A 22,878-nucleotide genomic window follows, 5' to 3' on the forward strand; every position below is an offset into this window, starting at 1 on the left:
TATTGTGAATGCATGTGGCTATAGTAGTAGCCTTAGTACTGGTTATTTAAGAATGAAGCTGGAGAATGGAACATACAGTCTGAATAACAGTAAGAAGGAGCAATACAATTCCAGCAATAGAAGCTGCTGTCTTCCATGGAGTGGTGAAATAATCGCGTCTCAGAGTTGCTATTTTAGTGCGGCAGGGATGTTCGTAAAAAGCATTCAAGTCATTGCAAATTTGGAGATAATTGGCATTATGATTTACCACTATAATATTCTTATCAACATCTCTGAATAGCTTAGCCACTGAAGTGTCATGACCACTTACATTGCTCTGAATTATTCGAGCTTTGATGAGGACATCCGCATCCTTGTTTGTGTTGACAAGTTGAGCAAGGAAGCGAACGTAGTCAGTGATGTAGTGATGACGAGGATAATGACACTGCTCCAAAGCCACAATGTTCCTCAACCAAACTTCAGTCCTATCATTCACTATAACGTGTGGGATTTTAAGAATACCATGTTCAAATTCCAAGTCAAGTATGCCATGACTTGATTTATTTACTTGGAACTCCACTCCTGCTTCAACTAACTCAGATGCACGGTGATCAAGAACTAATGGTCTAAAGTTCCTTGAAGGTATTCTATGAGATGGTGGCAAGTGGAAGTATCTAAGCAGATCAGTGAAGTGTGCTATACTGCTACCAGCTGCTGGTAATAACACTCCTTGTGTGTTGAAATGTGAAAAATATATGTCAGCAGCAAGCCGCATAAATGAAGGGAATCGACCACTATCTAAGCGAGAAGCAAAAGCTAGATTGTATATTTTCTCAAGAACAAACAAAGGAACTTGATTCTCAAGTAATATCAAATCAAATATTACTCGAACCTTCTTCCAAACTTTTGAGAGGATAACATCATCATCCTCTGTCTTGTGCTCATAACTTCTGAGGAAAAGCTCAATTATGAAACAACAGTCTATGAATATCACCTTTACCAACTCATCCGCTGTAAGATCGATATTCTCAGAGTAACATGCACGGATTTGTGGTTCCAACTGTTGCACGCAACTCACCAAATCACTCAAACTTGCCTCCGATTTTTCAACCAAGTGTTGGCAATAAACCTGTTTGTGACCTTCCATGGTTACCAGTCTTGAATTCCCGTGGTGAAGAGGACCAATAGAAACAAGTACTGGGGTGTATGCATCTTCTTTAAATTGACGGATTTCATGGGGCACCTTGTAGATGCAGCAGCTTTTGGTTGTAAACGAAGGTTGTGTCTCCTTCAGCATTGCTTCCAACTCTTTAGCTACATGATTCTCCATATATCTATATATATATGTACGTGCATGAGCGCCACCAGAAAGAAAGGTTATAGAAATGATAATAATTAATGAAAGCCATGCACGCATGAACCTTTTCTCTACAAGTTATGGACAAATTTAGCTAGCTATATCTATATTCAGACGAGCAAGCATTCTGTTTATAACTCACATTTTGTTACCAACACAAGATACATACCTCTATATATATATATATGAATTGATAAAATAAATAATATGTGTTTCCGTTGTGTCGTTTACCTGGTAATTGGTATGTGAAAATATACAAGCGTTAATGTGATATTAGTGTTCACTTCAATGTGGATGATGAAAATACGATACTTTCAAATGATTGATGAAGATAGTGATTAATTAGTTAAGGGAAAAGTGAAGGAAACTGGTAAATATATAGAAATGACAAAAACAAAAATAAAAAAAACCGTGAGGCTGACATGAAAAAGAGAAAACTACCACATATAGAAGTAAAGAATTTGTTCTTTAGTTTAGTTTTTGTTTAGGTACCGATAGTTTATTCAAGCTATTCCCTTGCATTTTGGTGGTCCATGGATCAGATAAATTTGCAGTGAAGATTGTTGGAACTCATTTTGGGATAGAAGTTATTAAGGAGGTCAAAACTTTGCCACTAATCATTCCCTGATTTGTAGATAGACCATAGTCATCATCTTCAACTCACCAAAGGTATAGTCATATTAGAATGAGAATACCATGTTCAAAATCTAAGTCTAACAATATATTTATAGCTAATTTTAGTGTATATATACATAATATAATTTATTAAATTATAAGTTATATTAATTTTGAGATTGAGTGAATCAATTTTAACTTTAAAATTTAATTTGTGAGATAAAAATTTTCATTTATAAACTATTTAGAGACCTCATATTTAAAATATGTGAGACTTGTAAGTTGTAATATTTTGAGAAGAAAACATAATACTTTGTCCACTCAGCTCCTAGGAAGAGCTCAATTAAGAATATCAATATATATCACCTTCCCGAAAGTCATCCGCTGTGAGATTGATCTCATCTCTCCGAGTAACGCGCATGTTTATTTGTTTCTCCAATCACTTTGGTAGTGTTTTGTTTTGCTTTCTAGCTAAATCTAATTATTATTCACAAATTAAAATGAAATGCAACAACAATAATATATATAAATTACAAATTCAAAAGAGTAGTAACATATATTACAATCTTAAATTAATGAAAGAATACAAAAGTAAGAACTTAGTACTACTTATTAAACTTGGAGAATAGAACATATAGTCTGAACAAAAGTAAGAAGGAGTAATCCAATTCCATCGATGGAAGCTGCTGTCTTCCATGGAGTGGTAAAATAATCGCGTCTGAGAGTTGCCATTTTAGTGTGGCAAGGATGCTTGTAGTAAGCTTTCAAATCATCACAAATTTTGAGATAATTAGCATTGACATTTGACACTGAAAGATTTTTATCAACATCGTTGATTAGCTTAGCCACTGAAGTGTCATTACCACTTATCGTACTCCGAATTATTCCAGCTTTGATGAGGACATCCGCATCCTTGTCTCTGTTGACAAGTCGAGTAAGGAAGCTAACGTAGTGGTCATTAGGATAGTGGCACTGCTCCAAAGCCACAATGTTCCTCAACCAAACTTCAGTGAAATCATCTACTACAATATGCGGGATTTTAAGAATACCATGTTTAAATTCCAAGTCTAGTATGCCAATGCCGTGCCATGGTTTATTTACTGTGAACTTGACTCCTGCTTCAACTAACTCAGATGCACTGTGACCAATAACTAATGGTACATGGTTCCTTGAAGGTATTCTATGAGATGGTGGCAAGTGCAAGTATCTAACCAGATCAGTGAAGTGTGCTATAGTTCTACCATCCGAAGGTGGTGACACTCCTTGGTGGTTGTGAATTTTAAATATACCAAAAGCAAGCCTCATAAATGAAGGGAATTCAGCACCATTATTTAAGCGTGAAGCAAAAGCTAGTTTGTATATCTTTTCAAAAACAAACAAAGGAACCTGATTCTCAAGTAATATCAAATCTTGCATTACCCAAGTTTCCATCCAAGATTTTGAACGGATGACATCATTTCTCATCCACACATCTCCGAGGAAAAGCTCAATTAGGAAACAACAGTCTATGAATATCACCTTCACCAATTCATCCACTGTGAGATCGATCTTCTCAGAGTAACATGCACGGATTTGAGGTTCCAACTGTTGCACGCAACTCACCAAGTCGGTTAAACTTACCTCCGATCTCTGAATGAAATGTTGACAATAAACCTGTTTGTGAGATTCCATAATTACCAGCTTGGAATTCCCGTGATGAAGAGGGCCAATAAAAACAATACAACCTTTGTCACATCAACTAGCCGAGTGACAGAAAGGGTGTCATCTTAGCATTCCATTTGCCTAATCATCACCGAAAAGAGTTGAAGGACCATATTGGTGCCTAAACTTAAATCTGGAGGACCAGTATAAGTAATTTTGAATTTCGGGGACCAAAATGAGTAATCGTGTAGATCTCAAGGACCAAAATGAGGATTTAATCGGCGGATTTGACTGGGCACCTTGTAGATGCAGCAACTTTCGGTTGTAAACAAAGGTTGTGCGTTTTTCAGCATTGCTTCAACCGCTATAGCTACATGATTCTCCATATATCTATCCACATGCATGCATCACACAACGTAACGTAACCATTAGAAATGATAACAGCCTAATATATTACATTATTCAATGTTCAATTGATTAGTCAATATTCATATATAGAAGCCATGCATGAACCTTTTATCTACAAGTTACAAAATTTGATAGCTAAAAGTCTAGGGCCAGCACATTTAACAATTTGGCCAGTAATTAACCATCAAAAGAAAAATGAATAATTTTTTATTATTGAATATATATAATCTCACACCATTAAAAACACTATTAATAACCAATTAATAGTTACAAAACATAAAACTTGTTGGCCCTAGCACTCTTCGATAGAAAAAACGAGAAGGAAAAGAAAAAGGTATATTCTGTCTACAACAAAAAAAAAAGGTATGTTCTCAGACAAAGTAAACACTTAACATTAATTGGCCTATCTTGTCTACAACAATAACGAAATACGATTATTTATATGAAGCCTATTAGTATATATTATTATATAGGTATATAAATATATAATATATATAGATTGTATCATATTATATGTTGATAAATTATAGCTCCATGACATACATAAGACTAAGACTAAAAATAGTAACATGCATATACACGTGAGAGGTTAATTATTAGATAATAGATTGAGAGGAGAACATAAGTGTTCCCATCGTATTGTTTACCTGGTATATGTTGAAATATGCAAGGGAACGGTAATGATATTAATGTGCAATGCAATGTGGATGATGAAAATATGTTACTTTAAAATGATTGGTGAAGATATTAAATTAGATAAGGAAGGAATGAAGAAGGAAACTGGTAAATATATAAAAATGACAAAAAAAAAAATAAAACGTGAGGCTGGCATGAAAAAAGCGAATATTACCGTATAGAAGCTAGGTAAAGAATTAGTTCTTTAATTTAGTTTTTGTCTAGGTACCAATTGTTTATTCAAGCAATTCCATTACATTTTAGTGGTCCAAGGATAAATTTGCAGTGAAGATTGTTCGAATTCATTTTGTGATGGAAGTAAAAATGCGCAATTGTGAGAGTACATAACACAATTTCACCAAATGGTTTTACACAAATATTTAATGATATATAATTCTCTTTATTAACACTATTAAAAAGAGAGAGAATAAATAAAAAGAAATTACTTTGATAAAGACACTAAAAATATTTTTTTTTTAAAGATATTTATATGTAACATGTTATTATTGGACGTTTTTATTAAACCGGTTAATAGTTTGTTTTTTAATAAACCAAAATAAAACCGGTTTATTATAGTAATAACAATAAATCTAATTGTCTACATTATAATTATTAGATATGATTCGATTCGATAGATTTATACAATCTGAACCGAATCATCTTTAAATTTTTTATAAAAAGAGAAATATATACTTGATTTAAATCTTTAAAAATTTTAAAATACAATTAGGTTCGACCGAATCTTATAATAATTGGATTTATTGTTATTGTTATAAAAAGATTGGTTTTATTCGGGTTTATTAAAAAATTTAAAAATAACCGATTTATTAATACGCGCCCAATAATAATGTGACATGTAAATGTCTTTACAAAAAGATATTTTACGCGTGTTTATGGGAGCATCCGCCAAATAAAAAAGGAGAATGTACGTATATGTAAGGGTTAAATAATTAATAACCATAATTTCATATACCTATTTAAATTTATTTAAAATTAAGGTATTTTCAATTATCTTTTTAATTCATATAACTATTTTGTGACGAAGAGAGTATTACATAAAAAAAATGATTTTAAATCCAATATTAAAAAGTTGTCTAAAATATTAAATTTAATTACACTACCACAGATATAGTAGTTCACCAAAGGTTCTTGAAATAATGTTGCTGCATGCTCTAACTGCATTTTATTTAGAAAAATGAAATAAAATATTTAATCTCAACCGTCAGATTGATTTGTATGGTTTGGATTCATGGACTATTTTACTCCTCAAACATGAGTAGAACATGCATGGAAGAAGTAGCATTTGCCACACTTTCCCTTTTAAGTTTTAAGTTAACCAATTCAAAAGAAAGAAATAGGTTGACTTTGACCCAACAAACCAAAAAGGACAATTTCGAAATTACTCAATAGTCAAGGGGCAAATACGGAAACGCAAAGTAAAATTCCCATTCTGTATTAGTATTGACTTGTGCAATCCACGCGCCACTTAGCTCACAGTTCTTCAGATTTTTACACACTCTTCCGGTCTTCCTTGCGATCTGAGCTAACATTTCTTTTCTTTTCTCTCTCTCTCGTTTCTCCGATTCGAAACATCTGAATTCTCCGGGAAAATTTCATTTTCCGAGAAAAAATAATACAAAATGCACGATTTCTGCTTCACGATTCCGTACGGTTTGATTCTGGTAGGCGGTGGACTCTTCGCTTTCATCAGGAGAGGAAGCCTGGCTTCTCTCGGCGGAGGCGTTGGCTCCGGCTTGGTTCTCATCTTCGCCGGTTATCTCAGTCTCAATGCCTTCAACAAGCGCAAGAACTCTTACCTCGCTTTGTTTATCGAAACAAGTAATAGCTCTTTCTCATCCTTCAGCTGCTTCTGTTTTACTCAGATTTTGTATTATTTTCATTGTTGACTTTCAAATTAGTCGTATGTTTAGAAATCGTGATTTAGCTGTTCCGTTTGTGTGATTCAGTTTAGGATTTGGAAGATTTGAATCTGCTTAAGAGTAATAATAATGATCAATTTAATCAAATTAAAAGTAGTAAATTGATTCTGTTTTTGGTTTTTAAGATTTTAAGTAGCTTATAGCTTCTAATTTAACTAATCAGAAGCTTACTAGTTTAGTAGGATTTTCTAAGAGGGAGAGAGTGAAATAGGTGATACATAATAAAGAGATGAGAGATCTGTATGAATGCATTTATCCTCGTTAGTAAAGTGAACGAAGATATTGTTCTGAAAGTAAAATTGTATATTGAAAATTGTTTTAGGTTTAGAATGCTTACAAATTGAAAGAACATGTTTTTTTCTGTTAAATTTGTTTGTTACTATTCACTGGAAGAAAAGAGAAGGATTCTTTAGAAATAAATTTTTCATATAAAGAGAGCTGAGTGAGTGCTCTAGGATTGCTGCTATGTCTGTTAAGATCCAAATGAAAAAGCTTAAGGAGGACCTTTTGGACATAAAGCTCTGATACCATATCATGAAACCACTCATCCCAAAAGTTTAAGCTGATAGGAGGAAGCAACATGAATGGTTATATCTCTAATAATAATGCAGACATTTGAATGTAAAAGCATTCTCCATACGAGCAACAATCAGCAACGATTGTCATTAGCCCTACCAAATAATAATAAGTGCATGCAGAAACTTTGGCAGAATAGAACTAAATGAAATGCATTGTTCATATCTATGCATCCAAAAATTAATCATGAATATTCATCTTACATGCCATTCACGCTGCATTAACTATGGTAAATATTTGTGAAATAATCTCTCCTTTTTTGTTCTCAGTTACCGCAGTCGCACTAACATGGGTCATGGGACAGCGATACATGGAAACATCCAAGATTATGCCTGCTGGTCTTGTAGCAGGACTTAGGTAATTAAGATAATGGATTAATTCTCATCCTCATACGCCAAACATATTTATTCTCACTGGAGTTGTCAACTTGTGATTATATGATGAAATTAATGCAAACCCGCAAAGCTAGTTATTTTCTCTGAACCTTTTATTTTTCTAGAAAATGAAGGCTTCCCCATCCCATTTTTTCAAGATAATTTGTTTTAGCATCTCATTGGTGATTATAGTAAAACTATATATTACCCTTATATTTTGTCCAATTGCTCCAGCTGTCACCAAGCACTATTTTGCATTAAACATTGTTAATGGTGTCTCACTGAACATTTATGCTGGCGGTGGATTATTTTACTTTTATAATTTGATCTTTAAATTTTAGTTGATATTATTGACTTGGGGCAATTTAGGTTAGGCTGTTTATTATTTATAAACTACTGCCTATGAATGTTCATTGATTGCATTCCAAGCTGCAACATTGAATTGCTTGTGTATGGAATTAAGACATTCTGCCTTTCTTTTCTTGTTGCAGTGCTCTTATGACCCTCTTTTATTTCTTCAAACTAGCAACTGGTGGCAACCATCTCTCTGCCAAGGCAGAGTAAACAATAAAATGATATATCCAAATGTTTTCTTCCTAGAATCAAGATATGTTTGGACGACCTGCATACATTCTCAGATGACTGAACTATATCATTGTACTTGTATACTTGGTGATTTCATTGTATGGAACTGAAAGTACTTGTTTCCGTTGTCTAAATATACATGAGAGTATGAGACCATATCACCACACCACACTTGGCAAGCACCTTGTTTATTGCATGATTGACTAAATTGATGAAATTGCAAATGAAATGTATTAACATTTGTTATTTGGCTACTGTCTAAATATTCATTTGTCCATACTCTGGGGAATAAAATTCTTCCTGGTTTGGCTTGAATCTACCTGTCATCTGAGATGTATTACGTAGTTAAATTCGATTAAATCATGAACTGAGTTATTCTGTTAAGTCATACTTGGGGTGCTGATCTTACCAACAAACTAGTGACTTTCAGGGACTATAAGTCTATTACTTATTAACTAAATCATGCCGATGATGCTTCTAAAAAACTTACGCTCATGAGAAAAAGGTTTCCAGGCCTACTCCAAGTACAAGTCCCAAAAAAAAAAAAGATAAAATGGGGAGAAATAAAAAACCAATATGCCTAACGCTTGAAGCCACAGTTCGATACCACTAGACTTACATCCTCAGCCTGGTTTTGACAAAAATATGGTGGAATTTTTAGTAGTTGAGTTTTCTGAGCGAAAATATAGTAGATTTTAGTATTTTATTATTATAAAGTATTATCTCTGTCTCAAATAAATATTTGAGACAAAAGTGATATTTTAACTTATATTTTATAATAGAAGTTATTTGTAAATCTTTTTTCCTTAATTTCACCCACAATCAATGAACCAAACAAATCCTTACTACTAAATCTTATACTACATGAATAATAATACTTTTAGTATCTAATTCTTTTCTCACACCACCTACATTGTCAAATGGACAAGAATTACTTTCTACACAGCAACAATTTGATCTTTTAGGTACTTAAATATTTGTAAACTGTTATAGATGATGATCACTCTCAAATATAAAGAGAACAAAGCTAACAACAAAATAGTGTAGGCACAACTGCACAAGAAACCTTTACCTTTGAAGAACTTGCCTACTTACATACACATATGCTCTTCACAGTTCTTATCTATGTTCTAACACCCATACTCTATAATAAATGAAATTTTGACATCTGAGCATTCTTGAGCACTGATTTGAAAGTTGAAAATTAGAGAAAAGAGACGGAAGAAAAAAAAAAAAAACCAGCAATGTTGTGATGATTACCTGTATAATAAAATAGCAAGTAACCATATATTTAGAAGCCAAACTGCCAAACATATATCAATAGAGTTAATACTCAATTTGACTCCGAAATTTATAATTGCAACTCACATTAACCTTTAAACTAATCTCCATTAATGACGTGTTGATTTGGTACATTAACTTCTTGTGATTTGGATTCTTCACCCAGATTCTATGTGATCAATATTTATTAGAGCTCTAGAAGCTTGATTGCTGCTTCCAGAGCTGCAAATTTTTCAAATTGAACTTGTTATTATATCTTCGTGAGGATATTGGGAAGCCAATAAAGTTTTTAGGAGGTCTAGTATTAGTCACATGGAATTTAGGTGAGAAGTCCAAATATTAACAAGTTAACGTACAAAATCAACACGTCATTTATGAAAATCAGTTCAAGAGTTAACGTGAGTTACTATTATAAATTTTGGGGGCCTAATTGAGTCAATTGTAATTTTAAGGGTCAATTTAAGTCTGACCTTAAATTTCAGAGGTCAAATTGAGCATTAACTCGATCATACCATGTGTCAAAACATTATTGGATTAGAATTAATTAACTACTAGAGTTTCAATCATTTGAAAGATAAAAAATTCAATAGAAGGTGTACACAGCCGGCTGCAGCTGCCAAAACCATATTTATTTGGAAACTCAGAGTAGTTTATTTTTTTTTATAAAAAGCATCACTGAAACAGAAAACACTGCTAGGAATCTTTAGAATCCAAGAAACCATGAGTGTTCTCCTTGCTACTCTCTTCTTACTAATCCCAGTTCTTCTTCTTTTGATCAGAAGAAGAAAGCCATCCAAAAGGGTCCCACCTGGTTCACTTGGAATACCCATCATTGGTCAAAGCCTTGGCCTTCTTAGAGCTATGCGTTCAAACAATGCAGAGAAATGGATTGAACAAAGGATCAGAAAGTATGGTCCTGTTTCTAAGCTAAACTTGTTTGGAACACCAACTGTTTTGATTTATGGACAGGCTGCAAACAAGTTCATATTCTCTAACAATGGAGGCACAATTGCTAACCAGCAAACACAGTCCGTTAAGATGATCTTGGGAGATCGAAACATACTTGAACTTCATGGCAAAGATCATAAGCGAGTCAGAAGCGCGCTCATGTCGTTCCTCAAGCCAGAATCCTTGAAGCTGTATGTGGGGAAGATTGATGGAGAAGTTAGGAGGCACCTTGAGATGCATTGGAAGGGAAAACAGAATGTTAAGGTATGTGATGTGACTATGAAAAGCTAAACAGAATAGTGTCTAAGAAAAAACAAGTTGTACAATCATGCAACCTAAGTATTCTAATCATGTCATGTAGAGAGGGAAAAGAAGAGACATTCAAATCCTAACAAAAAGCAAGTTTACAGTGTTCCTTCTTTTCTAGCAGATTGTAGGAGGCAAATCAATGTTGGAAGAAAATATTGTCTAACCTTTTGTTTTTTGTTTATTTTGGTAGGTGTTACCTCTGATGAAGACACTCACATTCAACATAATTTGCTCTCTTTTGTTTGGTCTTGAGCCTGGAAAGCAAAGAGATAATTTCCTGGGTTCTTTCCATACAATGATCAAAGGAATGTGGTCAATTCCTATTAACTTGCCGTTCACACGCTACAATCGCAGCCTCAGAGCAAGTGCAAGGATCCAGAAGATGCTGAAGCAGATTGTGGACAGAAAAAGGGTTGAACTTGAGCGAAATCAAGCCTCTACTCACCAAGATTTGATCACTTGCTTAATTGGCATACAAAGTGCTGGTGATGAACAGGTTATCACTGAGAAGGAGATCATTCATAATAGCATGCTTGTCATGGTTGCTGGATATGACACTTCATCTGTTCTAATTACTTTCCTTATCAGACTCTTAGCTAATGAACCTGCAATTTTTGCAGCAGTTCTTCAAGGTATGAATATGATTAATAGATAATTCTGTGTGTAACATAAAAGGGGGGCATATTTCTGCTGAAATAGTCTTTGAAAGATTGCTTCACTGACAAAATAATCAATGGAGGATTGAATATTCATCCGATAATATCCAAAAGGTTAGCTTCCTTTGACATATTCACTCAATCCTAGATTTCAGTTGACAGAATTGCTTACATTGTTGTGAATAACCAGATGGCATGTAAGCATTTCCACCAACCAAAAGTAGTCTGACGTACGATTGAGTGATTTTGTCAAATAGAGCTAATCTTTTGGGTATATCAGATGAATATTCATTTTTTAACAGGTTGTTTCGCTGGCAAAGTTCTCTTTCGGAGGATATTTTGGTACTTCACTCAAACTAGTATAAGACATGTATGTATTTGGGTATGTGCTTGCAGAACAAGAAGAGATAGCAAAAAGCAAGCAATCAGGAGAGCCTCTAACTTGGGAAGACCTTGCAAAGATGAAGTACACATGGAGAGTAGCATTGGAAACTCTTAGGATGTTTCCTCCCATCTTTGGTGGCTTCAGAAAGGCAGTGACAGATATTGAATATGATGGATACATTATTCCCAAAGGGTGGCAGGTAAGATAAACAATCACCACTCAGACATAAACTTTCTAACACAAATGTGCAATTTCAAAGTTCCCTTAATAAAGATTTAGATTTACCATTGGGAGAAACTGCATCCAACTAATCTTAAGGGTGACAGTTATCAATGAACTTCGTTATATTATTAGTTATTCAATCATGTCAGTGACTAAAAATCTTTCTATAACTTCTCATGTTTATAGATCTTCTGGGTTACAGCAATGACTCAAATGGACAATAGCATATTCCCAGAGCCAACAAAGTTTGATCCAAGTAGATTTGAAGACCAATTGTCTATTCCTCCATACTGCTTCATTGCATTTGGTGGGGGATCAAGAATATGTCCAGGATATGAGTTGGCCAGGATTGAAACTCTTGTTTCAATCCATTATCTTGTTACAAGCTTCAGTTGGAAATTATGTGCAGACGATAACTTCAGTAGAGATCCAATGCCAGTTCCAACTCAAGGGCTTCCAATTGAGATTTGGCCAAGGAAAAATCTTCCTTAAAAACTAAACCTTCATGTCAAGAACTGTAGTACCATAAATAAGCCATTGTTGGCAGGTTACCACATAAATTAAACTCAAGCTGGCTTTTTCATATGATTTTGTACTTTTTTCAAATAAATGCTGAGGTGAAGAGTAAGAGGATGTAGGGTCGGTTTACAATTAATGATCCTTTCTGATATTCCCTATTAATTTGGCAAACAACCATATATAACAATAATAATACTTAATTGGTTAGAATTGATCAACGAGTAGTTCATAATAAACCAATTTTTCACTCAATCATTTGAATGATTAATTATGCATTTTTAAGAAGAATTTTTTTTCCACTTTTCTGATGTGGTTAAGTTAAAACTACATTTTTAAGAGAATAAAATGAAATTTAACCATATTTTGCGTTTGTTTAAATGGGAAGAAATGGATAAACGGGAAAAGAACCAATGTCAACTAGACATCTAAGTTATGTGCCATTTTTCACAGCTCACAATCCAACCATTTCCAACTAGACAACTAAAAATGTAGCTAAATCAATCATGGAGTGGAGAAAATGTTGCAAGACTTGGGATAGGTTTTGTATCTGATATAGACATTTAAATAAATTTTGCATGATACGAAGGCAATCTTGTATATATTTACATGTTCAAATTTAGCTACAAACTATAAAGATAATCATAATCCATGATACATGAACTTTCTGATACAAGAACATCTACAATGTTGAACTGTTGATAACATCTTATTTCAACATATGTTTACAACCAATATCAATAATTCATCTGGTATGTCCTAAATGATCCAAATCTAAGAGGCAAAAAAATCTGGTGAAAGAATCATCCCATGGAGTGGAGATGATGAGTGATGACTCCTAGCAGTTTTCAGGTCTGTAGTACTTTGTGGGAAGAGATGGGCACCTTTCATTCATATGAGGATACGGTTCCATGCTGTTGTATCCCGGAAGTTCCATTCGGTACTTTCCTTTGATCTGACAATATGGAAGCTTCACAGTGTCTCCATCATTGCACCAATTCGGCAATCGACTAGAGTTGTTCTCGAAGAAATTCAGAATGTATGCATCTTTTATCTGCATTAATTGCATAAAAAAAAAGTAAGTCCACGTGTACTTGGTCAAGAAACTACTACAAAGAAGTTTTTCTAACTTCATAGACAAACTCACTGTAAACTCTGTCACTTGAACAGAACTAGCAATTGGGTTGAACAATCCAGCCGCTTTGTACATTTCAAGTATAAAAGCAATGCAAGAAGTTGACTTCCCATCACTGTAGACCCAGTCATCCTGCTCCGGAATCGTCAGCAATTGTTCAAAAGATGATCCACGCTTTTCAACTTCGACCAAAACTTGTGAAAGATCAAGTCCCTGTAAGTACACCAAAATATTACATAGTTCAGTTTTTCATATTAGGTGCCTAACAATATCTTGAATATACTGATACATACGAATCCAAAATGACCATTGTGTACTAATATATACAATAGATCACATCACAAGCATCTTCTGCTAAAACAGGCATACCTTAGTGCCAAGTCGTTTGTTCAAAGCTTCATTCCACATATTTGCAGCATACGCAGGTTGTAGTTGACTCCAAATTGTCATAACACAAGCAACCTGCAGAGGAACAAAGTACAAAAGACTCATTCATGAAAATTGTAAGATTTGTAGCATGTAGCTAAAACAAATATGAGACATAGTTTACATTTTGTAAATTTATCCTTCACTTTTTGTTTGTTTTTGGAATTAAGCAAAGACCTTTTTAGGTAGCAGACAAGCAATTACAATAAGACACATATGAGCTGATGATACAGTACTTGAAGAAAAAAAATTATATTATCTGTATAATTTGTGTCAAAGCTCATGCCAAATTTCTGCAAAAATCAATGTTATATATGATGATTCTCTGTCTGTCGGAAAAGATAAGGCTTCAAATTTAGGGGGAAAGGACTCAAGGTTGCATGCAATCTAACACAATTTAATAAGAATTGACGATTTCATTAATACCACATTAGCATCTATAGGAGGCGGATAGTTTCCGGTTAAAGTGTCTATCCAACTGAAGATCATGTTGTGGTAACCATATGGTTTTCCTTCCATGCTTCTTGCATACTCCCAGGCAGCAGTCTCATTAAATTTGGCACGAACATCAGGATGCAAAGGAAGAAGTGCAATATGGGGATTGGAGTCATCTTCATTCAGCTCAAATTCCCACCACTCATCCCATGGAATCAAAGCAATTATATCTTCTCCCTGCAATTGAGAATGTAGGCTTAACTACTCTGTTGAAGACATGGTTAATGCAAAATGTTCTTTGAAGATAAAAAAAATACTCAAAGCTATATATACAGGTCTCAAGAAATATTTCAAATTGCGAAGGATTAGTATAAAAGGAAAGTCATGGAATTATCAAGAAATAACAACAATATATAACAAATAATATGTAAACTGATAATGCAACTTAAATATTTTACCTCTTCATTTTCATGTCCTGATTCCCCAATCCAAAGCTTTCCATCGGAATCCCTTAAGCAAACGGCAGTGTGTCCAGCATACGCTCCACTAACCCACTTCTCTAGAGACTCAAAAGCACCCCAACGACCTCGGATCTTTGAAACAGCAAGGAAATCACCAGAGTGGATATCGTCAGCGGTGACATTTGTAACCCACGGCTCAGGACGTGCTTCGAAAGAAGCTCCCATATGCTTCTTCAAAAAGTTGATATTGGAGTTCTCACCCCATCCAGTATTTGTAAATAAAGGAAAGACCTCCCATAGTGCTTCAAGTGTTCCCAACATCCCAGCCTTCATAAGAAAAATTGATACCCCATGATTTTTCACCTAGTTGACAAAGAGAGTTAGTATCTCTAAAACCAAATCACGTGTTTCAACACCGCACTCAATGATAGTGTAAAGAGGAGTGATGGCCACTTACATACTCATACTCAGCTTTGCCTTCCCACTCGCTGAACTCGAGTGTATGCTCCCGTGAAAGGAAATAATAATCCCATGTTACTCGATACGGGGTAGCAAATATATAAAGATCTAAGCATGTCCAACTATGAGCTTCGCTAACCTAGATAAGCATATAGATACAGCAATAAGTCAGCTTCCTTCTAAGACCAAAGACAAGTTTGCATGGGTAAAATTGGAAGGTGATAGGAATATAAACATAGAACTGCATACAGTAATAATGACTTATCAAAATAATGATTTGCGGAAAATCCAGTCGCCTCATTCTCTTTTGATGCAATCTAATCTAGATGACCACCAAAGGAAAATTTCTAAACCTTCCAAATGTCAATCCTTCCAATCAAATTCTAACAAAAACTACTCAAACACAAACTTGTATCTGAAGCAAAACTCCATAATAGGTCTGTTACCCTCTCCTCATTTAGGCACCCTAATATGTTGAAAATTGAAAATACTCTCAGGCACACCAAAATCCCACAGGATTATCTTTATACTTTTCCAACTAAATGGGGGAAAATACAAAATAGCTAAAAAATTATGATCAATTTCTACTTAATGCTTATCTTATATGCCAGTCAATACTAAGATTTCATAACGTCAGCAAAAACAAGGTTGCTTAATTCATCGATCTAATTCAACTAGTAAACTACAATTTTTACAATAAGACCTATCTTAAAATCTCAAATTCAAGATTTTCATTCTCTCTGTCTCTCTCTAAGAAATACCATCTGCCTAGATTGCCAAAACTTGAAATTCACATGAAGGAGTTAAACTAAAACAAAAGCTAATAATACATAGAAAAAATAAAAATAAAAAAGGGACCTTTAAGTGAAGGGTGCCACCGCCATACTGGGTTTGACTATTGTTATGGAACACCATCCAAGCCTTGTTCTCATAAAAGCAAGCACCTTTCCACTCGACTGAGTTATCCGGTGAGGAGGAGTTAGAGGCGGCGCCGACGAAGACCGGAAGAAGGTCGACCGCACTGTGGAGAGAGTTGAGGATCGGCCAAGAGAGTTGCTTTGGGAGCAGAGGGAGAAGGTCCCGAGGGTGAAATGGGTATTTCAAGGTCGAAACTTGGTGAGCCGTTATGATGATGAGAAGGAAGAAGGTGCTGAGCAATAACGTTTTGTTCGAGGAAGCCATGGACATGGCAAGAAGGAAGAGTGTGAATGTGGAACTGCTCTCTCTTCGTTTTGCTTATTTTGGTTTCGGACCCAACCATCCAATTATTTGCTTAGCTCTTATGTTCATTATTCAATCACCCTTAAGATATTTTTTCACTTCATTATTATTATTGGGCAAAAATATTTTTCTCATCTTTGAAGAGATTGATTTTGGAATAATTATTTTTTTTTAAATATCAATTAGATTTTTTAATATAGCAAACAGGGAATATGTATATTTTTCTGTTAATAAATAGTGCGACACAAAATAAAATTGTTCATGTATTTATAATTGTGCATATCTTATTATTATCATATGAATATGAATACAATGTAGTTTTAGACCGTAAAATATTTATTATCTTTTAAATTTTTATATATTTTTTATCAACTACTCTTTATTTATCACAAATCCTATCAAAACAAATAAAGTTTTGCTCCAAAAATTATTATTTACGTGACTATCTTTCATAGATAGACACGTTAGAGTAATTAATAGTACATATAAGCATTACCGTTAAATTTTAGTTGATAAATGCTATTTTTTTTTTCTTTAAGGACTAACTTGTCTAAAGTCAAAATCTTAAAAGATCTAATTGTTATTTACTCTTTTTTTTTCTTATGAGATCGAAAAGAGAATATGATGAATATATTGGTCATTTTGAAATTTTAGTATCATACAAAAATATGGCGATTATGCTGCGTATATATTAAAATTAACCATTAAAATTAGTCACTAATATAAAATATATATTAGAATATAAATATACATTAAAAATAAATTAAACTATACATATATTTATATAAATATATTTATAGTTAAATTTAGTGACTAATTTTACTATACCAATAATATTTTTAAAATACGGCATAAGACAAATTCATTTTTTTTAATTAATGGCATTAGAATCAAATGGTGTAATTTTGTTTTTTAATAATACAATATTATTTTTGATGAGTTTTGAAAACTCTAAATTAAATTAGTGATAATTAAACATTATTAATATGATTAATTGCAAAATTATTAATTTAATTTTGGTTCATATGTGTTAATTAAATAATTTTACTGTGCAGATTTTGCTATTGGGTTAAAAAATAGCAAGCCCAAGATGTTGAAAGAGAATCAGCCTTGGTTATAAAAAATGTTAAATATTGTGGCTAAATTGTTATTATTCTTGTTGGGCCAAATTTAGTTATTAGTCCAAATCAACTTTAAAGAAAAGATCCACTAGTTTGGTCCGAAATCAAAGAAAAGGAATTGGGGCACAATATTTTTCTTTACTCATTTAACATGATCCATTTTCTTTAAACTGCTGCATGTTTTCAACGGATTCCACAATCCTTTACTTGGTAGAATTCAAATTTTTATTTAGAGGAGTTAATGCAGACATTGGAACTATGAAAGAGAAAGAGAAATTAATTTGATGGCAACTTAATGATGATCCACGCCACTCAAAGCAAGAGGAAAGAAAAATAAAGAAACAAGCCATCAGAGAAAGAAGTGATGAAGCTAGGCACAAGTAAAGAACCATTGTGATGATGGCATTAAGAAAAAGAAAATCTGAAGTATGGTGTGGTTGAGATCTTTACCACTAAAGGCAAGATGTGGTGAAGTAAGCTCAAGCCTTCTATACCCGAAAATGGAAGAAGATCCATTCGGTCAGAAGAAGAAGATCCTTGGAGGCATGGCTCGTTTCTGCTTTTAATCAACCACCACAGGAGGTAGCTACAGTAGCTACGTGATAGAAGAGGTAGAAGTTAGAGCAGATGGAGCTATCATCATCAAGAACACATCAAGGGCTAGAAATCTTTCTTGGAGTGCAAGTCAAGATGGAAGTCTCGGATTGATGAGGTTCGGTAACAAGGAAAGACACAGAGGTAATTGCATATTGGGTTTTACATTCGGTTATCTCTACTCTCTCTCTCTTTGGCTGAACCGATTTTTGCATGAAGAAGAAGAAGATTAACTTGGACCAACAGTTTCAACCGTGGAGGCTTTTCCTTCTATAAATAAGGGAGAACAGTCAGGACTTGAAGTAAGGATAAGAGTGAAAGCACAGTGTTCTCATAGCTACCTAAGCTAACAAAAGTTCTTCTCCTTCAATATTCTTTATTTTGTATTTTTCTATTTAATTTTGTCTGTCTTGAGTCTCATGAAAAAAGATAAACTGTGAGGTTTGCAAGAAAAAGTCATAGAGCGGAAAAAGGCAGAGTACACAAAATTAAAAGAAAAAGCCATATATGTCCTTAGAGATCATTTTGTACATATGTGTTGTGTCTCATGATTCTGTGAAAATCCCCTTACAAGTTGGGTTAGTACTTAGTAGTTGAAAGCTTTGTGAGTTACCAAGTCAAGTTCAGTTTTGGAGTTAGATTCTGGACTTGTCCCAGATAGGAAGGGTAGTTTCTAGGGAGAATTGGTGTATGTAATCATGATTATAGTGAAATTCCATCATTGTTGTGATGGAGACTAGATGTATGCTGCATTGCACTTAGCAGCTGAACCATGATACATCTTGGTGTAATTTTCTCTCTCTTCTACTCCATTTCTGATTCTGTTGCATAAGAGACAAAACTGAAAAATATCTCCTGACTGGTTACGAGACAAAAAGAAAAAGTCTCTTGACTAGGTACGAGACAGAAACAAAAATATCTCCTCAAGTGTTCTAAAAGACAGCAAGTGCTACTAAACAAAAAAATGGGCTAAGATTCAACCCCCTTCTTTTAGCTACTGATAAACCATCAATTTTAAAGTAAATCGAACAGATCTATTTAAACATTGAAAAATTTTAAATTTAATTTAATATTCATTTTTTTTATTTTATTATCTGTTTTTTTTATACCAAATCAGTCTTATTTTCATTTACAAATTGTCCTACATTTAAGTATAGTATATAAAAGTAAAATACACCAAGTTTTTAATATAAAAAATAAACCCAATTAATAATTATGTCTACATCAATAATTAGAGATATTATTTTTTATTTAATAAATTAAAAATTGATTTATCAATATCTAAATTTTATTTAAAAATTTATTATTGATAAATATATTGTATATACGATAAAATTCGAATTTTTAACACCTGTTCGAATAGTGAAATTGAATACCTACTCAGCCAACTAAAAAAAATATATTATTGTCACACACTTGGTGTAAAATTATATACAAAATGATGTGATGATTGAATTTTAATTTAGTTTGATTTTATATAAAAGAAAGCCTCGATTAAAAATTTAAATAATCATTGATCAAGCCTTTTTCATACACATGGATCACAATAACAATCGTCAATTGATCTGTGGTAGTTGTTGAATGGTAAAACCGTCATTTGTGAAAACAAAGTAACTATAAAGTAATGATCTTGTGCTCAAGTGCATTAGAGTAGGGGTGGCAGTAGTGGTAAAATCGTCATTTGATTATACGTGTTTACTGAGTTTGCTGACTCAGCAAACACGTATAATCAAACTCGGGAATTAAATATAGCACCTAACTTGAGTATAATCAAATTTGGTAACATGTATAATCAAATTCAATTTATAATCAAATACATTAGTCAAATATAGCACTGAACTTGAACATAATCAAATTCAACAAACACAAATAATCAAACTCAGCAGTCAAATATATCACTAAACCTGAATTATATTTTGGATTGCGCATGTGTGTAATTCGAATTAGCCTGATTCGAATTAGTGTATCTCTGTAATTCGAATCAGGTTGATTCGAATTAGTGGGTGTGTGCGCGTGTCTATAATTCGAATCAGTGTGATTCGAATTACATTGAGAGTGAAGTTCGAATTAGGGTAATTCGAACTAGAATTGTGTCTTGGTTGATTCATGAACTAGTTTTGGTTTTGGCTGACTGGTGTAAATTTTCCTCCCTTGGCTTATACCAGTGAATTGCCTAATTTTTTTACATAGTACCAATTAATTTGTTAATTGTTATCTCTTTTGATTTTCAGTTTTAAATCTTGATTAGCAAATTTTTAATGTTGATGAAGATGTTGAAAGTGATCAAGAATAAGGGTTGAAGATCCTTTTATATCTGATATTGTAATTTCTTTATTATGGTGTTAAATTTGTAGTGATCTAACAATATTTTTTTTTAATTTCAAGTTATTTTAGTTAATGACATTGTATGAATTTTATATTTGTATTTTAATTTATCTATGAATTTTAAATTTTTGTCTTAATTTATATATGAATAAGTAAAAATTAAAATATTTAATTTTTATAGGGACATGTAGGGGTGGGACGGATATCCGCAGGAGCGGGTTCGGGTTCTATAATTTACTACCCATGGGTAGTGATGAGGCGGGTAGTATATGAGTAACAGGACGGCGGAGCGGGGTTGGGTAGGACAAAAACCCGCCCCTACCAACCCCACTGCCACCCCAAATTAGAGATCATAGAAATGGATCCTCTCCAGTTTTTTTAACACTTAGAGAGAATAAAGTGTGATCTCTCACCTTTAATTTTATAAGTGAGGCAAAAAATAAATAGGAAAGAGAGAATAATAAAGGATGAGATCAAACACGGATAGTAACCAGTTTTTTCTCATTGGAGAAGATCCACTCCCGTGAAGGATCACTATATGTTTATAACTCACAGCAGAAGAAAAAAAACTAATCTTAAATATTTATTTTGTATTTAAACTTTATTCCAATAATAATATATAGATCAGATCTAAATATCTAAATTTAAAATTCAAGTTTAGAAGTAGATTAACTAATTATTCTCAAATCTCATTTAATATTCTCAATTATCATACTATTATTATATTCTTGGTGCTAGTAAAAAATACAATAATATTCTATTTGAATTAATATAATTATTTATTTGATCAAATCAAAATAATAATTAGATAATTCTACAACAAAGATTAGAACACTCGTTAGTGTGTAACCCTATAGGTTCAATACTAAGCGGGTAGTAAATTAATCATACTAAATTTACTAATCAAGATTGGCGTCTAGTAACACTCCTTAACGACTCGATAGTATGAAATAATATATTTTTACTAAGAACCTTAGAAGAACAAAGTATAATTTCTTCCATCTTTCCTACTCTTGGTTAACCCTTAGAGTATGATTTAATTGTCAAATTTTAACTTGTTATCATTATTATAATAAACTGTAAATGACTTAAAAAACTCATTTCTTCATTCATTTAATCTCCTTAGCCAAGGTTTTACTCATCTTAGTTATTATAATCATAGAGTTCAAACTCTTTACTAAGAGTTGACGAATTTCTTATTGACTAATAATTAATTCTACAAGTATTTAAATCATACCAAATATCCATTCAACTAGCAGCACTCTAGGGTATTAGGTGTCCGGAATCAAAGTATAATAAATACATTGTTAATTACTATGACAGCCGCATGTCAAAGGAAACTCTATTACTATATTCATCTTGAGAATATCTTATGACAAATATGCGGTAATTATAACCATTAGAAATTCTTAAAGTGAATCGGTTCAATAGTTATATCTCTATATGCACTATCTATATATATAATTTAATAAATGAGATCTATTATATCGACCGTTATAATGTCCTTTTTAATAATTTTATGATAAAAAATAATTTAGATTAAATTATAAAAGTTGATCTCTTAATATTATAATCACTATCACAATGATAAATCTCTAAATTTAATCAAGAATCTTATTATATTAATATTTTAATATAATAATAATAACAAATTATTTGACACATGATCAATTAAATTGTGATCATACTACTTATTCCTAATAATATGCTGCGGCTTTATGCCCTTTATTAGATATCAGATAAGAATATTTTATGGTAAAATAATTAAAATATTAATACACATTTTATCAAAATAGTTTAATTAAATATATTAAAACACTTCAACTATTATTTTCGATGGTCTCATATAAATAATTCTCAATATTGAAGCAATTTGAGTGACAACTAAATAGCTTGTTTTTTTTGGCCCTTTCAAAAGTTATATATAAATACAAAAATTCTCATTGGCTTAAACAATGAAGAAAACGAAATTGTATACATAAAATTAAATAATAAAAAATATTAAAAATATTTGTAATAATTAATAAATACTTATTCAGGTGACCATAAAATGTCCCTAATAAGTTAATAAAAAATAATATTACACATTTAAGTTTGTTTATTAACCAAATTTAATTAAATTAGTCTAATATAATAAAATTAATTATATTAATATTATTTTAAATTTATTATTTAATTTAATTAGACTTAATTTATAAAAAAATTTAGATATATAGTATTATTCTAACTAATAA

At 32.6% G+C, this 22,878-nt stretch overlaps 5 protein-coding genes across 5 annotated transcripts; 2 read left to right on the forward strand and 3 right to left on the reverse strand.

Moving 5' to 3' along the window:
* Window positions 1-46: 46 nt before the first annotated feature.
* On the reverse strand, window positions 47-1,309 carry LOC107496402 (UPF0481 protein At3g47200-like). Its single transcript, XM_016117651.3, has one exon. It carries the CDS (start codon window positions 1,307-1,309, stop codon window positions 47-49), a length of 1,263 nt encoding a protein of 420 aa, XP_015973137.1.
* A 1,254-nt stretch (window positions 1,310-2,563) lies between these two features.
* On the reverse strand, window positions 2,564-3,622 carry LOC107496403 (UPF0481 protein At3g47200-like). Its single transcript, XM_016117652.3, has one exon. The coding sequence runs from the start codon at window positions 3,620-3,622 to the stop codon at window positions 2,564-2,566; it is 1,059 nt and encodes a 352-aa protein (XP_015973138.3).
* Window positions 3,623-6,173: 2,551 nt separating this feature from the next.
* On the forward strand, window positions 6,174-8,465 carry LOC107496571 (protein FATTY ACID EXPORT 6). Its single transcript, XM_016117870.3, has 3 exons — window positions 6,174-6,514; window positions 7,461-7,548; window positions 8,057-8,465. Exons 1-3 carry the CDS (start codon window positions 6,316-6,318, stop codon window positions 8,127-8,129), a joined length of 360 nt encoding a protein of 119 aa, XP_015973356.1. The 5' UTR covers window positions 6,174-6,315; the 3' UTR covers window positions 8,130-8,465.
* A 1,583-nt stretch (window positions 8,466-10,048) lies between these two features.
* On the forward strand, window positions 10,049-12,680 carry LOC107496578 (taxadiene 5-alpha hydroxylase). Its single transcript, XM_016117879.3, has 4 exons — window positions 10,049-10,643; window positions 10,879-11,320; window positions 11,741-11,928; window positions 12,138-12,680. Exons 1-4 carry the CDS (start codon window positions 10,152-10,154, stop codon window positions 12,441-12,443), a joined length of 1,428 nt encoding a protein of 475 aa, XP_015973365.1. The 5' UTR covers window positions 10,049-10,151; the 3' UTR covers window positions 12,444-12,680.
* A 373-nt stretch (window positions 12,681-13,053) lies between these two features.
* LOC107496539 (uncharacterized) lies at window positions 13,054-16,661 on the reverse strand. The gene is made up of 7 exons (XM_016117824.3): window positions 16,242-16,661; window positions 15,382-15,522; window positions 14,922-15,287; window positions 14,455-14,700; window positions 13,972-14,064; window positions 13,615-13,815; window positions 13,054-13,521 (listed from the first exon to the last, which is right to left on the reverse strand). Exons 1-7 carry the CDS (start codon window positions 16,569-16,571, stop codon window positions 13,306-13,308), a joined length of 1,593 nt encoding a protein of 530 aa, XP_015973310.1. The 5' UTR covers window positions 16,572-16,661; the 3' UTR covers window positions 13,054-13,305.
* Between the last annotated feature and the right edge of the window lie 6,217 nt (window positions 16,662-22,878).

Source organism: Arachis duranensis, chromosome 7, assembly GCF_000817695.3.
Source record: "Arachis duranensis cultivar V14167 chromosome 7, aradu.V14167.gnm2.J7QH, whole genome shotgun sequence".
In the NCBI taxonomy this organism is placed as follows: domain Eukaryota; kingdom Viridiplantae; phylum Streptophyta; class Magnoliopsida; order Fabales; family Fabaceae; genus Arachis; species Arachis duranensis.